Source organism: Rhea americana, unplaced genomic scaffold (assembly GCF_003343005.1).
Source record: "Rhea americana isolate MKP2758 unplaced genomic scaffold, rheAme1 scaffold_176, whole genome shotgun sequence".
In the NCBI taxonomy this organism is placed as follows: Eukaryota; Metazoa; Chordata; class Aves; order Rheiformes; family Rheidae; genus Rhea; species Rhea americana.
In genome coordinates, this window is record NW_028185883.1 from 1,703,701 (window position 1) to 1,722,280 (window position 18,580).

General features: G+C 37.1%; 1 protein-coding gene across 1 annotated transcript in view; it reads right to left on the reverse strand.

Moving 5' to 3' along the window:
• Positions 1-14,820, reverse strand: part of PARD3 (par-3 family cell polarity regulator) — a 424,369-nt gene extending 409,549 nt beyond the window's left edge. The window contains exons 1-2 of the mRNA XM_085301416.1: positions 14,773-14,820; positions 6,977-7,078 (exon numbers count right to left, since the gene is read on the reverse strand). Of these exons, the coding sequence (XP_085157542.1) occupies positions 6,977-7,078; positions 14,773-14,820 (150 nt within the window). The remainder of the gene's footprint in view (positions 1-6,976; positions 7,079-14,772) is intronic.
• Positions 14,821-18,580: the final 3,760 nt, after the last annotated feature.

Below are 18,580 nucleotides of genomic sequence, written 5' to 3' on the forward strand. Positions count from 1 at the left end.
TGAGCAGGGAGGTTGGACTAGCTGATCTCCAGAGGTCCCTTCCAAACTTACTGATTCTATGATTCTAACATCCACTTCAGTAATTCAGGAAAGGAATYTGGATACAGCCCTTTATCCGAAAAGCAAATAACGAATTATCAATATAAATGTTGCCTTTTCAGAGCTAGAAAAAGTAAACTGTGACAATACTACTAATTTGGAGTACARCACTGAAAGGCACCTAAAAATAAGATCTGTAGATGAGAAAAAAAATGTTAGTTAGCTTTAAGGAGGGTTAGTTTTAGTTCAGTTGGTTAGAGCGTGGTGCTAATAATGCCACGGTCATGGGTTCGATCCCCGTATGGGCTACTCATTTGAGGGCTGGAGTAGATGATCTCCAGAGGTTCCTTCCAACCTTACCAATTCTATGATTCTATCTAACATCTCTCAATGTTAGAGAAAAACACACAATGTTTCAGCATTAGTATGTGATTCTCAGCATTTCCTCATACTGAAAAAAGTATGTTTTTTTCAAAATATGTCTTCATTAAATATCATCTGGGAATAAAGATTATCTAAAGACTTTGATTTTCTACTTGTTTTAAATCTAGCAGCAAGTTGGACCTAAGTATCATCTGCCCATCCCAACAATATCAGTTAATAGCGTTAAAATAAGAAAAGCTGGTAAAACAAAAGCATCTTAATTTTACCAAGTTGTYAGAATTTCATTCAATATCAAAGTATAAATTCTCTTAAAATTTAATTAAAATAGAGAAGCTCTACAGAATATTAGATGACAGCAAAAGCACATTATTAAGCTCTTATTTAATATTTTTAAATATTGTTACACAAAAGAACCATGAAATTGTTATATGAAAGGTTTCTTTCCCAGTATCTATACTTTCCCAAGCTCGGTCATACAAGTAGTTATTTTAAGCTGTTAAAAGGAAAGAACACCTTATGCTCAAAAAGTGCTTTGCCAAGTCACTTATGAGTAACAACAAATTGCTTCAAGGTCATCCTGTTTTCCTGGGACATAGGGAAGATAATCACAGAACAAAATTAGAGAAAGTGCATGCCATATCAGACATGATCATGGTAAAAGTTGAAAATTAATTCTACAGAAAAATGTTGAAGGAAAAAGAACAAGAAGGGCATACCAAACATGATATTATAAATACTAAATATCACATTTTTGAGTAACATTTTGACATTTTCAAGTTCTGTTATTAGATTTACTGCATTAGCTCTAGATGCTCCTTTATTCTCTCCATAGTTTTGATCTGTTAATGGCAGAAACAAATTTTAGAAATACAGTCAAAATTGTTGCCTTCTCTGCTTGTGGTTTTAGAGATTAACTCTTAAGTCTCCAAGTCAAAGAAAATACAAATGTAAACTCAACAGTAAGGTCACTTAAATGATGCAGAAAGAGACCCAAATTTAGAACATTACTTTGAGTATTCTGATCATGTGCTGATGAAAACCTAAAGGTAATGCAAATTCATCTGTAAAACTTTCACAATGTTCTAAACCTCTTTAACATTTTATATAATAAACAGACACAGGGTAACAGAATTTCATTCTTTCTATATGCACCATGTTGTCAGTGGTCTGCTGAGACTTATTACAAGATTGGGGTGTTGCATAACTCTCCCTAAAAATAAGRGTGGCAGCACAAAATCAGTAACAGCTAGAAACTGTAATCACAGCTCTCCAGTCCTAAACTAGCCTTTAACTGTAAGATTACAACACATTTGCTCAAACCAGTTATTTTTGTGTTGGTTTCAAGCTAACTTTTGTTACAAACAAATACAGTCATCCTTTCCAAACCCACATTTTGTGTATCACATGCCTCTCTAACTCAGCTGTGYTTTCCAAGAGGAAGTAAACAAAACAACAGTATTATTTAGAATTGACCATATGTTTAACACAAAAATCARAAGTTAGTTTCCTTTCCACTATGCTGGGAAAAGTTCCTAGTATACCTTCATACTGTATGAAGAAAATTGCTAAAAGATTTTCTTCTGTCATGCTGGAAATGAGCAGAGGTTAAATTTATAATAATAATAATAGGGTCTTTGTAGGTCTCTAAAGGGGGATACAAACAACATGCAATTGATCTCATGGAATTTCAGGAGCAATTCGATTACTTAACATAACTCTAGATTATGCATGTTTATGAACTCCATTTCAAAACAGGTCTACCAAATTAATGTCTGTCTCATTTTCACCAGCAACATTTCAGACAGAACAGCAACCTTTTGAGCATCCTGCAGTAAGTTTTATGCTGCAGTAACCACCACCATCACCTTGACACGCCAATAACCTAGCCTCRGATACTACCAACAGGCACAAACACACCCATACGTATGAAACTTTACTTCTGCACAATATCAAACAATATTGCTCCATTTCCCATCTCTGAACTTAGTGAGCATAGATACAAGTTATGCAGATTGAAGAACAGACAGAATATTTTAAAATGGTAGGCCAAGTCCAATCCTTAGTTTAGAGAACCGTACTCAGACTGTAACTCTGACTTATAAGTATACACTAAAATGCAGTAAATTAAYTAGTGGTTATTTTTGAGAAATAGTGCATTGCATTTACAAGGACAGTGATGAATGAAATCATAAGATGCCTACGTTTTTATAATTATAGGTTATTAATTCCAAGCTACCAAAAATCTAATGCATTTGGGCAAATTAACTTTTAAATAATTGCCATTGATTTCCTGCCATAGCATGTTTCAAACTAGCACTATTTGCCATACTGCTTACTAAAACCAGAGCTCCTAATGGTAGACTCTCATTATTTTTTTGGAAAGAAAAACTTCTAATTTTTAGGAAATGGTGTTGCTACACCTAGCAGAGATATTTTAGTCTCTAAAGCTTTTCACTGAGCAACAGCCTGAGAGATACTGTGCAGGAAAWTATATACATACTGTCCACATGAAATATTTTTCTAAAATTGTTCTCAGTACAAGTGACAATTTCAGTGAGAATTCAATTGAGTGTAAATGTATATTCATATTACACATTTTAAAAATGGGAGATTACACACTGATTTCCTGAGGTTTTTTTTCCCATGGGATAAATAAAGGCCTACAAGATTCCTGAATAAGYACCTTCATATTGCACCCAAAGTATGAAGGTTATTGAAGCATCTGTGTGCTCCAGTCTCACAGGAAAAATACAGYGAAGGATGGATTTGGGAATTATTATTTTGGTTTTATTTTGGTTTTATTTTTGCTGTTGAGAATGTCTGCCTATTAAGAACTGAACCGAGGTCATCAAGTATGTTGCCATCCAGKTGGAAACTTGTCAAGTTGACATATGTTTTTTAGAGAACCTTCAAATTAAAAGCTACTTTTACAAACAACAGAAGTCAAAACAGAATTGTTTGTAATCATTTTTTTTTTTATAAATAGGGTGACAAAATGGACATACAAGAACAACATATTTATAAAATAATGGAAATAGATTACTCAGTTGACTGAAAGCAAGTTGCAGGGAGGTATTTCCCTTTTTGTTCTGGTACGTAGATACTGGATATTCATCTGCCCAAGGATTTCAAGGAACTTCTTCCTACAGTACCAAACATGCTTATCTTTAAGGCTTAGTGGTAATGGATGCTACTAGTTGCAGAATAGATTCTTGTTTCTTGAAGCCAAATATTTTTCAAAACCAAACCCCTCCACCAAAGGCTACTCATTTGTATTCAGGTATACAGAGAGAAAGAGATAAATATAAAATATATGGCTGTATCTCCATTGAAAACTGTCTTTCTGTAATGAAACCTGGAAAAATTTGCACTTCAATCAAACATAAAGATTTTGATTAAAAAAAAAAAAGTTATCCAAAGTAGTATTTATTAATGCATCTATGTGTATTAGAAGAAAAATAAGCTTTCATCGTCAACTTCATGTGTAGAGATATTGTGTAATGTGAATGTTGCAGGCTTTGAATATCTCCAGAGAAGGAGACTCCACAACCTCTCTGGGCAACCTGTTCCAGGGCTCCGTCACTCTCACAGGGAAAAAATTCCCCCTCACGGTCAGGCGGAACTTCCTGGGCTTCAATTTCTGCCCATTGCCTCTTGTCTTGTCACACGGGACAACTGAAAAGAGTTTGTCCCCGTCCCTTTGACACCCTCCCTCCAGGTACTTGTACACATTGATAAAATCCCCCCTCAGCCTTCTCTTCCCCAGGCTGAAGAGGCCCAGCTCTCGCAGCCGTTCCTCGTAGGGCAGGTGCTCCAGCCCTCTGATCATCTTTGTAGCCCTACGCTGGTGTTTCACAAAATCAATTTTCTTGTATAGACTGTCTTGTGGTTTTCTCCTTTTTAAGATGAACTACGTAGAACACAGCAAGTTATTCCTTAGCACAACTAGCTAGCCATTCTGGTCACGTATTCTGTTTTACTGRGGGACAAAAGAAAACCAAAATATAGTGACAGAAGAAGCTAAATTAAGTCATCCTATTATGTTGCATCTTAATGGGAAGAAGACCATCACAGCAATGCCTCTCCTGTTCCACTCAGGACAGCTGCTGTCTCTAAGGATCTTTATATTTGTTGCAGGACAAAATATATTCTCCATGGAGACAGTGGAAAAGGAATAAATATATTCTTCACACTATGTATTTTATTAATACAGATCACTATACAAAAATGCAAATTTACTGTGAGGGAGACATGATCCTTAGCTGCTTCACATTCTGCACTGTGCTTACATGACATTGCATAAACAATTATGGTGCAGAAGCAACATAAAAAAGAGACAAAATTATGTTAATCACTTTGGGGATGATTCTTACATCTAAAGATTCGTAAAGTTATTTTCAAAAGTGCAGACAATAGGTAGTAAGTACCACAACTAACTTGTCTTCAAGCATTTAAAGATCTTGTGAAAATGAACACAAAGATATTGACTTTAGTCTTGCAAGATGTTAAGTATTTTTATCTCAACTCAGAAAAAGATACAAACATGTTTAATATTGAGTATAACTAATTCTACAATGATATATTAATTAAATGTTGAGACACTGACTGTTCAAATGCTTCTTAACAAGATGTTCTTAAGTGTGTCTCTGAAATGTTACTAACTGGAGTTATATTCAGCACCTTGCAGAAATGAGATCTACACCAGCTTTTGCTAACACAGAACTCTACTTGCAATGGAGGAAGTATAAAATTCAAAGCCAACAGTCAGGCAACCAGGAAGGTCAGCTATAAAATATAAGACAGACAACTGAAAAACAGTGACTAATGACTGAAATACTCAAAGAGAATCAAATGTGAAGGTCAAGTGAGAATGACTAATTCAAGGATATAAACCACTATAGCACAGTGCATGTTTATGTTGCACCTTCCTAATCAACACTACAAGGTCCTTTAAAGGAATGAAATTAGACTGATAAATGCTATCAGTAGAGGCATGCCAAATTCACAAAATCAGAGGAAACAAGGTTGGCAAACACTGAAATAAATACCACTAGTAGTTGTTAATATGTATCTTGTCCATCTACACAGAAAAACAGTATTGCAATAATGACTTTGCTTATTTCAGTTGCACTCGAGAGTTTTTCATCTATTAGTCATGCACATTAAAAACACCCACAGAGTTTCACTCTGGGGAATTACTGCACTTGAAGCCAGCTAAGCTAAGGTAACAGCTGAAGAATAAGGTCTTAAAGTCACCAGAAGTTAAACTTCTCCCTCTGAAGGGAGAAACACGCAAGGAACTAAGTGGTGCACGAGTCAAAAGAGTTTAAAAGAAAGTATGTACAGTGACGGCTTCCACCAGCCTCCTYGAGGCCTGCCCACAAAAGCTTAACTGATCATACAACTGAGCACTTGAAAATGAGATAACTAACTAGAGGTTTTAATTAACTTTTAAAAGACAAAGTGCTTCAGAGTATCCATCTTTCATGAAACCTTAGCTGGGTACTATTTTTATGGAAGAAATTCCTGAAAATTCAATGCTGTTACTCTATACAGCTCCAGTAATCCCAGCATTTCAGACAGTGAGGAGTCTCCGTGTCTCTAGATTCCTTACGTAATTTTTCTTTTTAAAGCCGTGGTTGAAATAACCTTGCCAATTCAATTCTGTCACAAGAAATAACTGCAAGCAAAGAATTTATGTATGAAAAATTAACCGAAGAGTCATCGTTTGGCCCATTTTCAAGCTGTCTTCAGACTGCCTGTTGCTTCCAGCAGAGGCAGTTACGGATGCTGTTGGTGAAGGGAGCAGGGTCCTACACACACAGCTCCAGACCGAAGGCAGAGTCAGGCGCAGGCACGTCAAGAGCCTCAGCTAACGCATGCAGCTTCACAGAGAAGGTCATCATTCGGCACATTTATATACTGCTTCTACAGTTTGCTAGCAGTGTTTCTAACTACCTCATTTGAACATGTAATTCAAAGACACAAATATCTAAGGTCTCAAACAAGCAGCCATTAACTAAAAACATCTTAGCTGGCCATGATCTATATCTCCACTTAAAAAAAACAAACAGATGAGGTCAACAAAGAGAGGTGGACAACTATTTTTTACGTTCTGTGTATCCAGCAACTCCTCCCCAAAAGATTTTTGAAAAAAATGAATCAACATTCCACTTTTTTAAAATAGCACGTATTTTCCACACATTCAGCTGATAATACCAAGCTACAATCTTAACTTACAGATTCAATTTTTTAAATTTTTGTTCTCCCATGTGAGATTTTTATTCTTTCAGTCTTGTTTTCTTGCTTTAACTTATACAGAGCTGAAAAGGAGGGGGAAACCATGATTTTATTAAAAGATATCCTATTAAAAAGATACACTTTTTAGAAAAAGGTATCAATTTCTTGACTTTCCACTTTTGTCAAGCAAACTGTAGRAAAAAAATTAAAACCTTTGTACTGCTTGACTTTTGGACACGTGCTGAAAACCTCACATGTTAATATGACCGTACGCAGCGCGCACTGAGCTTCCTTCACAGCTCTCCGTACTTACGCGGTCTTTGTCATCAGCTACATCACAGAGAATGTCATCAAGGTCTAAGATCCCACCATCCCCATGCTCCAAGCGATGAACTTGTATCCAGTAGTTTGGGTCCTGTATAAAAGGAGGAAAAAATACATTGGCTATCACATACAAATGGAAGAAGATTAATCCCCCCATAGTTAACATCTCAGTCCTACAAATACTCAATATTAAAACATCCACTTAAGTCAYACTCCTGTAAGTGAATGTGACACTGATGATGTAAAGCCACACTTCTTTTGTTGTTGTTTGTTTGTTTGTTTTTTAAGCCTGCTTACTTTAGGTATTTATATTTCTGACTTTTATCAAACCTAGATGATTCACAATCCCAACTCTGACAGGTAAAGAAATTCCCAGTTTTATCGAATTTACACAGTATACACATATCTATGCACAGAGGCAAGTGCATCCTCCTCAAAACGATATAGCCCAGACACAATGGTCAACAGCTAAAGACTTTACAGATGAGCCAAACAGTTTATGTTACTGTTATAAATGAATATTTAAATGATATCAAAGGAATTTCTACCAGTGCTTCGATAGAGTTGATAAGCTAGTAGATGTGATATTTGACTCTTACATGAAGAACACTTTCCATACGTTGAATTTAAAAAGATACATACATACACAAATATACATACATATACACACACATATATATACATACATGTATACACACACACACATATATCAGTTTACACATAACCGGGGAGCTAGCTTTACAGCCTTCACTATTACCTCTGACACAGAAGGAAAACATTAACTAATAGAACAACATTGCATCCATAAAGTGTCTGCCATATATTACTACAGGACCCAAGGGCTGTTTAGCACTCAGTGTGCTGTGCTCGCAAGGGCTGTGTGCTAACACACGTTCCCCCATAACTATGCCAACACTCTGGGCTGCTGCTAAGAGTGTTTGATAGTAATATAGCTTCGTTTCTTTGCACAGAACAGACATGACCACAGAAAGTGACTAATTTGAAGACCTTCAAATTTACAACATCTTGCAAATTGCCTGGATTCCTAAAATTAATAATTAATTAGTGGTGCTCTAAACATCAAAGTCCTTTCAGAAGTCAAATAAAAAACAGAAAAAAGGAGACACCTTGGTAGTCATTCTATCTTTCTATATTCTATCATTCTTGGTCTACCTGCCCTGGATTAGAAAAGGATACAAAACCTTTATGAACRTATTTCTAAATTCCTGGGATTACCCATTACTAGAGATGTAACGTATTTTCATCCATACARCTTTATTCAATAACTTTTATGTATGAGTTATGTGCACTCTACCACATTTTTCAAGTGTTGTTGACAGTTATGAAAGTGTAAGCCTGAGGGTTAAAAAAAATAAAAAAAGTGGAACAGGATAGGAAATGGGACAGCCAGAATTCTTCTAAATTTGCATGTATCTTTAATTATTAAGAGGACATGTTGCATGAAAGAATATCACATGATATTCTTTTGTTTTTTTAATATCCTGTATGTATTTATTTCCCAAGATGGAAAACCAACTTTGCAGATAATATATGCACATATATACATATATGTCAATGATTTTGGAGAAACTTGACAACCACGAAACTTGCTTGATTTTTTATGTAAGTATATCCAATTTAAATATTGCTGCAAATTATCATCATCAAGTGATCAGATTTCAGTATTATATTTTACAGTCATYAAGCTATTCATTTCAGAAATCAAATGACTTTTTTTAATTTCTGTAACTATTACACATCAATACCTTCCATCTAAGCAAAGATTTGTTATATAATTAATTGGTTTTCCTGACACATATCTTCCCTCAAATTGCAGTTACTATTGTAGTATATTATAGGAAATACTTTCTGTCATATCTCAGCATCTATTTTTGTAAAGTAAAAATTCAGAAAGAACTAAAAATAATTTTATTCTATTCACTTTGTCACTTACACATTGTAAAAGTATGCATACAGTTATATATTACAGAAATACTACTATAAAAWGGTATTTAACACATACACTAGGATAAACTTTTTGTTAAATGTTAACACTTTGCTAACATTTTTAGATAGAGTTGGAAAAAAGCAACAGGTTTACATAGAAATCCCTTAAAGTTCCTTAACAAAAAAGTTCTAAAGCAAAGTCGATTGCAGATACACCTTTGGAAAAATCTACTTTCAGCCTCATAGGAAAGATATTCTTCCTCATCCTCCAGCCTACTGCGAGAAATCCTTTGCCTCTGGTATCTTGAAGAGACACTGAAACCCAATCACACAGACCTGGGCTCTTAAGGCATGACAGAATCAACAAGGTAGGAAGCACTTTACACTTGGACTTGACTCATGTTTCCACCGCTAATTACCCAACCTCAAAACCAAGCCAGAATCAAACTATAAGCCAGGCTTCCCCGCCCTAACAGAAATGAAAAAAACTCAATTGGGCTTTAAAAGAGAGTCTGAGTTCAAGTTCAAGCTCTTAACCATTTCTGGTTGCATCCCTTAAACTTGTTACTCAAAACTGGAGATTAGACAGATCAGGGGCAACAGTGGCTCAGTGACCTGATTACATCCATAAAAAGAAACAGCATCCAGACTGAAATTAGAGTATTCCAGGTTTCCTGTATCCTCACACTCCTCCTCCTACCCCAACTCTTCCCCATCTCCAAGGCAAATGTAAGAAAACACGCACAATTACAAAATCAATACGAAATGCCACCTTCCAAACTACTATTACAGTATTCAGTATGTTCAATCTGAATTAAAAATAGCTTAGATACAAGCTGYATACTTTTGCTAATTAGTGCCTTTAAAAGTTTCTCGATGTTGCGCAAGATGTTTTAGACAGCCTTCTCTCTTCCCTACGTTACCCACGTGCTGTGCCGCGCCGCAGCAGTTGCTTTTCCTGTCTGACGAGGCCCTGACACAAAACAACCCGTTCGCAAGACCAGACAAGAAACGTAGCGAACGAGCCTGGCAAGAACCTACACAGGCACGATTTGGTAAGTAAATACGAAAGGACAAAGCAACTTTTCATTACAGCCTTCTCCAAACTGMACAGGGCAGTGCTTTTCTTGAGGCCCTTTTGCTCTATTAAATTTTCCCATAAATCAAGGATTTGGCAGGGCAGAGTGGGGGAAGGCTAGCTGGGGGCGGCCTAGAAATTTTGTAGCGATKAGTTATACCGGGCTCCCCCCAAAAATTGAAACTAGTAATTTGACTGAGTTAACAGAATCCACAAGAATGGACAAGTCCAAATTTTAACAATTAAYTCCATGTAATAACCAATCAAATAGAAGGGAAACATGTAAACTGCAAAAATGTTCAAATTTAAATTCCTATTCCATTTTCTGCCACAATGAACATACGCKCTGTGWGCTACAAAAGTGTGTTTACATGCACTATCTGCTAAATGCAAAAAACACTGGACCAGACTTGACACTGATTTGAATTCAGGTACTACTACATTGACTTTACAAGCAGATCTGTATYCACAATTCAGTCAATTCATATTTCTCCATCACAATCAGTAAATATAAATTCAAAATTATWTATCATATTTATATAAATATAAATTCATAATTTCCTAAATAACAGTAATAAGACACTCTGAAGCAGTCAGAAACATTACTTCAAGCAGTTACTGATTCCAGTGTTTTGCCATTGTTTTAAAGTTTGAATTTGTATATTGCAATTGGACTGTCATGTTCTGTCATCAAAACAAAGCCAGGAAACAAAGCCATATTTATATTCTCTCACTTGTTTAYGACTGTTTAAAAGGGTACCACACTGCAAACCTGCAGTGCATTTAGMGTTATCAAGACACTGTGTTAGAAAACTCATTAGCAACACTGCTCTACCAACACGTAAATTAGCAGTGCACAGTTCTTTTGGAAAAGCAATATAAATGTCTTCGTCACCAGTTCATGCAGAAGAACTAGCAAGTTCACTTAATTGAATACAAGGACAGAAGTAATGCTAAACCTGACTTACACTATGTTCATTTAAACATTGCACCACTCAGCTCAAGTCTAAACAAGTCAGAGCTCCTACTTCCTGTGTACACCCATTTAACTATTCTACTTTACTATGATTATAAAAGTACTTATAATTTAAACTCTTGAGCACTACCCTTTCAGTTCCAAAGTATTCTACAATGGAAGATAAATATTTGCTAACTGAACACTAACATGAAGAGTGGAAGCACAAACACATTAACAAAGCCAATAAAAATGCAGTCGTTCWTATTCTGTTTACTCCACATGATATGAATTTTAAAAAGCACACAGGAGAAACTGAGAAAATCTTCAGTTTAAATAATATTATTCAATATCCTGTAGCTAACAATTTCATGTTCCCACATAATGGATACGAAGACAACGCATGGAAAACAAAGTATCTAGCAACAGAAATGGAAGTTACAGTGTGTTCTTATTAATGGCACACAAAGATTTCCAACGCCTTTATTTCTAAATAGGCATCTCAWTTTTTGTAAATCCACTCTTTCCAACTGTATAAAACTCTTTGTTTACAACAAATGCAATCATTCTTTGGAATATTTTGTACACATTGATGAAGAAGTTTATGGTACTTTCTTCTTGTACAAAAACAACTAACTGTATCTAACAGAAGACAAAAAATAAGCACCCTAAAAYGTCCACTTGGGAATGCGGGGAGTGTTTGCACATGCCACCAAACTGTGCCCGCTGCTGAGACACAGTCTCACCTGCCACACCAGGACAGGGTCCTGAAGCACCCAAAAGGACGTTTTCTCTGCATGGCTACAGTTGCATCACCGGGGGTGGAGGATAATTTCCTGTTTGCCTTTTTTTTTAAAAAAAAAAAAACCTACCTACAGAGGTGAACAGCAGAGAGCACTGCTCGAGTAGGCAGCAGTCACTCCCAGAAAAGTTCCTTTTACTTCTTACCTTTGACCACAATAACCCAGGTTTCCTGACTTCAGCTGACAGCTGGGAGCAGACCTACCACAGTCACCMCTACAATTGGGTACGTACCTTGAAACCAAATAAACGAGAGCTTTTCCAAATGCACCTATGTTTTTCTAACCTGTTCAGGCCAAACATCATGAGCATTTCTTACTGCAGAGAAGTATCTTTGAAACTGATTGTCTTTTTCAAGCTGAAAAAAGATTAGAGCAGCTCTTTCTAACAYGAAATGATTTAAATTTTAGATATTGCTTATAGCTTTCTGCTTTAAGATCTTTGCCATTAAATAAACTCTTAAATAATTTTAAATCATTGTCAATTAAACAATTCTGCACAAATGTTTAAGTGCAAACGTCAAAGGAAAATGGGTTCCCTTCAGAGAACAGTCAAATTGCAAAAGCAAATTCCTTCTTCCCAAAGTTTCAGATTTCCAGTTCCATTTATAAAGATACGAGGAGAAAGCAAGCACRTATTTCTAGTTTCTTTTAAAATCATCTCAAACTCCCATTTGTTATGTGTACATCACCTAAAGTGAGTGGGTATCTTCACTGAGTATTTTGAGACCAGATAAAGTTTCTGTGGCAAAAAAGWACACAGATCAAAACTAACACAAAATAATCAGACTCGGGTGTGTACTGGACTTGTCTGTTCAGCAGCATACTGCRCTTGGGCATGTTAACACAGGCTGAAAGGAAAATAATGGTTAATAAAAAACTAATATATCTGAAAATTTGCCAAAGAACTCATTCATTTCCCTGTCTAGCTCTGTGCTGCAGGAGGGAACCGTCAAAACAAGCATTTGGGTGCCAAAAAAATAGCTGTGAACAGTTCTTAATATAAGCTGAATTCCAGTTACATTCACCAATCCAGTAATCTATTAAAAATAAATACCAGAGCATGAAACGCATCTCATTCACATCACACAGCTACTRGAATTCCAGGCACAGAGACCTACTGTGCATCGCACATTACAGCAGCAAAAGGGGAAAAAAAGAAGTTTTAAAGACAGTAGCTATTAAGTATGCCAACATTGGAGCACAGACAGTCAGCAATAGCTATTCAATGAGTACATTCACCATCTCCGTGCGGGTCCAAATCTGCAAAACATTTAACATTAACGAAAGTACTCCAACAGGCCTTGGAAAGCAGCTGATACCTACAGCTCTTAAGTTACCAGGCTATGAGTTAAAGGAACAGCTTCCCATTTCTGATTGCACTCCATCTGCGATCACTCCTCTCCTACAATCCAGTTCTAGAGCATTTTTATCTTGCCCTGTGCTTCATGAAGTAAAGGAARGCATGACTACAAAGGACTGTTGGAAAAGCCAAACAATATACAGTAGAAGACAAGCCTCAACCCTTTCATCTTCTTGTTCCTTAGCTCACAAAACTGCACTTTGGATTGGGCATATTTCAGGCTATGGTAAATTTCTTGGCATCGCATATTACCAGGAGATTGAGCTGTATATCCAGAAAGGTTAYACATCATGCCTTTAGAAGAGGCTTTCATCAGGGATTTACATTTTTCAAGCACACAAGYGCATATACGTCTTCAACCAGGAGGTATATAACTGATCCAGGATGAACCAGTTATGGAAATGAAAACAACATGAATCAGATCACTGCAGCATCTTCCTCTATTTTACATTCATCAACGCTTTTCTAGCCTTCCTAGAAGGATTTTAACTTAGCAAAAATMCATTCAAAACAGAATCTGCACATCTGACCAATAACGCTTTTCTTACACCACTGAAAAGTTGAGAAGCGTGTATATGAAATCAAAACCAATATTAGCTTTTGCRTGTATCCTAAATGTTGACTTTCAGCAATAACAGTGATTTATTTAAAAAGTTATCCCATTACACTAAAAGGACTAATATTAGTCCATTGAGCAATTACATGTCTTCTCAGATGCATTGTAAATTGAAATAATAYGGTCAGTAAACTATTCTACATATTGAGTTACGTTGCATTTCTACTGKAATACAAAAAGTATCATAGTACTATTGGATCACAAAAAGCTGCTRTTAAAACTGGTAGATTTATTTTGACTGTTACCTAATATGCAGTTTGCGTAAACTTTCAAATACATACGAATTTCTTGCTCTTCTGAAAATTCATGCAGTGATTTCCAACATGTATTAGCAAAATACTCTGAGATATACTCTAGACGTACTCTTCCTATTTTTCTAGCCTACAATYCTCCAGAGAAAATACTAAGAATAAGGATACATAAATTCTTATTRAAGCATTACCTCCACCATGGAAGTCTGGACTTTTTTTTTAACTCATCCTATTTACACAAAATTAATATAAACCTGTTCATGTGTAATCACATCATTGATTAATTTGAATCAACTTTCCAAAGTGCTGGAAATTTCCATTATTTATTAACAGCACAGCATCACTCCAATACACTCCAATAATCTAACACCATGGAATAACTTAGGTTGGAAAGGACCTCAAGAGAYCTCTAGTCCAAGCTCCTGCTCCAAGCAGGTTCAGCTATGATATCAGACCAGGTTGCTCACAGTTTTATGCAGTCTGGTCTTGAAAACTCCAAGGACAGAAATTCAGACACCTCTGTGGGYAACCTGTCCCACTACCTGACTGTCATCACAGGGGAAACTTTCTCAAATTATAACCATACTGAACCTCTCTCATTTCAGTTTACACCAGTTGTCTTTTGTTCTCCTGCCACGCACCTCTGTGCAGAGCTTGGCTCCATCTTCTCCACAACTTCACCATAGGTACTGGGGGTTGCTCTCACATCATAGAATGGTAAGGTTGGAAGGGACCTCTGGAGATCATCTAGTCCCACCCTCAGCRTAGCCCATACCTGCAACCTTGCAGGTTGAACCTGCAATCTTGGCATTAGCAGCACCATGCTCTAACACCCTCTGAAGCTGCCCCATCTCCAGACTGCACAAGCTCCCACAGCTTCTCCACACAGGGTGAGTGCTCCCAACTGTCTCTGTAGCTTTCCCTGATCTCATTGCAGTTTCTCAACATCTTCCTGTACTGGCGATCCCAAAACTGGACGCATCATCTAAGATGTGGTCTAACAAGTGCTGAACAGAGGGGGATAATCCCTCCCCTGGGCTTCCTGGCCATTCATACAGACCAGGGTGCCACTGGCCACTGCTGCTGCCCTGGTGCACAGCCAGCTTCTGTCCTGCTCATGGCCCATGTGAGCCCCCAGGCCTTTTCTGCAGAGCTGTTCCCCATCTGGTCCATCTCCAGCCTGTATCACTGCTTGGGAGTCTCCTGCCTTGGTATACAACTGGCACTTATCCTGGACAAAATTCATGAGGTTTCTCTGGGTCGCTCTGACCGGTCGCCCTGCCTTAAGTGTACTGCCACACCCCCCAATTAGGGGTCACTTGCAAATTTGGATAGAGTACACTCCCTCGCCTCCCCCAGGAAACCAAGGGAGACGTTAAACAGGACCTGTCCCAGCACAGACTCCTGTGCTGCTCCACTGACTATTAACTTCCAGGACACATACGTGGACTATGGCTCTCTGAGCCTGGCCATGCAGCCAACTTTTTACCCATCCAGCTTCCTAGCCTGTAAAATCCCAGCTTCACTGCAGCAATATTGTGGGACACAGTATTGAAAGCCTTGCTAAAGTCAAAATAAATGACTTAACTCTCATGTTTTTACAGTACATAGCCCTCTGACCACCAGGAGGTGCCACTACCAAAAGGCAAGTTCAGACTCAAGCAGTACAATGTCATGGCATCTCTAGCCTCTTACCACCACACTCCCAGGCTGCGCACTAGCATAAAATCAGACAATAAAAGTTATTTTGCTCTTATATTATAATACAAGCAACAACTAACTTCGTGAACTAATAAATGAAGGGTAAAGCTTTACATTCGGCTGGGAAATGTCAACCTGTTATGCATATATATATATGTTTTTTATATATATATGGATGTGTGTGTGTGTGTATATATATATGTTTATTTATACTGTGCAAGGTTATGTTATATTTGTTTGGGGAAAAAATACTTGAGAAAAAATACAGCGAACTGAGTGACATCAGTTCTGTAAACTCCTTCACATCCAAGTCATGAACACTGCATAACCTCATCCTGATGAAAATGTACATCACATTTTTTAAGCAGGATTTATTCCTCTGTAAGAAAACCGTAGATCCCTCTTCAAGCACTGGCATAAACTCCAAGTGGGCTAAATTCACAAGTAAGGTAAGAAAAAAAATCTATCCTTTCCAAAGGTATTCTTTTATAAGTAGAAAAAGAGATTATTCCATAATTCTGCATAATAAATGAACAATGAATGCAGCAAAAGAGAGTTCATCCAATTGCAATTTAAAATTAATACTAATAATTTCAGGTAACTGACAAATTTGAGTAATCAAGTCTACAGCTCGCAAATATGTAATGAAATGTATTCATTATGATGATGCACAATCATCTATGTACGGACTTCAGAATTTGGGCAATGATCCTTAAAAACACAAAACATCTTTGGATTGCAGCTTGACAGTAGAACAATAAGTGAACTGCATAAAAGAGAAAAGCATTTTCTGTTTCTTCAAAGAGCTTCCTTCTTATGTCCATCCATTATTACAGCATTGCTTGGATTTAAGCTGACATCGTTCTTTCGTTCATCATGATAGTTCTTCACACTCAATACTAGATTTAGACTGGAATAATGTATTTTACTGGAACATCTATCTATGAATATGTATATCTTTTTAAAAAAGGCATAGTGTGTGCGTGTGTAAATATAGATACACATGTATGTCATGCAAGTCTGGCAAGATGCTTTAAGATGCTTTTTGCTCACAGAGACAATTCAGCATAAGATGAAGAGCCTGAATTATTTTAGACACGTGCTGCAAATAAGTCTTCTACTTAGTGGCCAATAATATCAAACACCATGAAAAAACGAAACAATTAATTTTGGTATATGTTCCTGGCTGAAAAAGGCCAATAATCTTCTCATATGTGGGGTCTAAATAGTGATTAATATAGAGATGCAAAAGCATTACTACATGAAGCACCTCACAGTTCTTACACCCTGTAAACTATGAAGTTAGGGAAAAAAAAAAAAAAAAAAAAAAAAAGAGCCAGTCTGTTCCAATTCCCATTTATTCTTCTGGAAGCTTCAAAGTCAAAGCCTAGTGGGTAGGACTGTGCAATATAAACAATTTTGCTGAACCATGTGAAAGGAATGTGCATGCTAGGAGAATCGCAGAAAAGTTTATTTAGGTTGGTTAAGATATCTTATGTTTCTGATGAAATTTAGAGTTTTTCTAATTGCTTAGGCAAAAAGATTTCATACTAATAGTAGAACCGTCTAGTCATATAGACGACTACGAAAATGCATCAGATAAGACATGCATGCAGCGCTGAATATTCAAGAACAAGAATAAATGCATTCTAGGAAAACAAGAACAAATGTGTTATCTTTGAAGAGAAATATGAGAAAGTACTTGCCCTTGTTCCATCTTAACACTCAAAGGGGCTGAAACTCAGCAATTCTTACTGAAAGCAGCAGATCTCTGCTGAGCACCCCATACCTGTCCCACCCCACTCACGGTGGCCAGGAGGCTGGGATGTCTTGTCCTCCCTGCCCCAACAGCCCYGCCAGCCCAACGCAGAGGCACCCATGAGTCCTTCCCACCCCGGTCACCGGCTGCAGAAGGGACAACAGCCGTTCCTGCCCCTTCCACCTCCAGCAGCAAGGCGGCACAAGAGCACACGAACAGCTCCAACACAGGCTGGTGTCTGGATATTCATCCTCTGTCCATCTGAGATCTGTTGGGCATCAGACGCAAATAAAGAGTGACAAAACTAACAGACACTGAAAAGCATCTACAGATCAACACCAGGTTCCAGGACCCGGTAGAGATGTGCAGAGCATATTTACTGACTTGTGCAGCAGGAAGAGCAAGGGAATCCTATCAACATTAGGTGAGAATTGAAAGCTTCAGAAGCTTCCATCTTGCTCTATAAAACTGATCCTAAGACTTTGCCACCATTTGTGGGGAATAAGGAAATTTCAGTACTTTCTTTATCCTCCACAACTAAATGCAAACTGGAGCTCATACGAAAGGTTACTTTCTATGTTGCCTAAGCAGGACGAAACAAAAACAGTGGACCCTCCCTTCCCCCATCGTTTTATCCATAAGTACTAGGTACCAGTAGAACTCTGTGTGTGTGTGTGTACATATACACACATACGTGTATGTATGTATATATTTACACGTATACATATATACACGTGTGTATATATGTTTAATACACATCTGTGCACATGCACACATGTTTCTGTGTCAAACCACTAAAAAAAATATTCGTTTCCAGTCAGCAGGCTGCAAAAGCAACATGGAAATAATGACAGTAGTGTGTTAATTTATCTGTTAAACAACTTTCAAGATACTTTAACAAAAACAAGGCTTATTTTCATCTCTGAGAAAAAAAATAGCAACAATATTTAGCTAAAATATTTCCAAACTACTCGATACTTTTAAAGCATTACCTTCTTGTGACACCAACTTAAGTGTATATTCACTCATTACTAAACATAACCAGTTTTGTCCTAAACTTTGAGTACTATCATTACATAAATACAACTAGTATAATTATCATTAGTTTATAAGCTTGAATGAA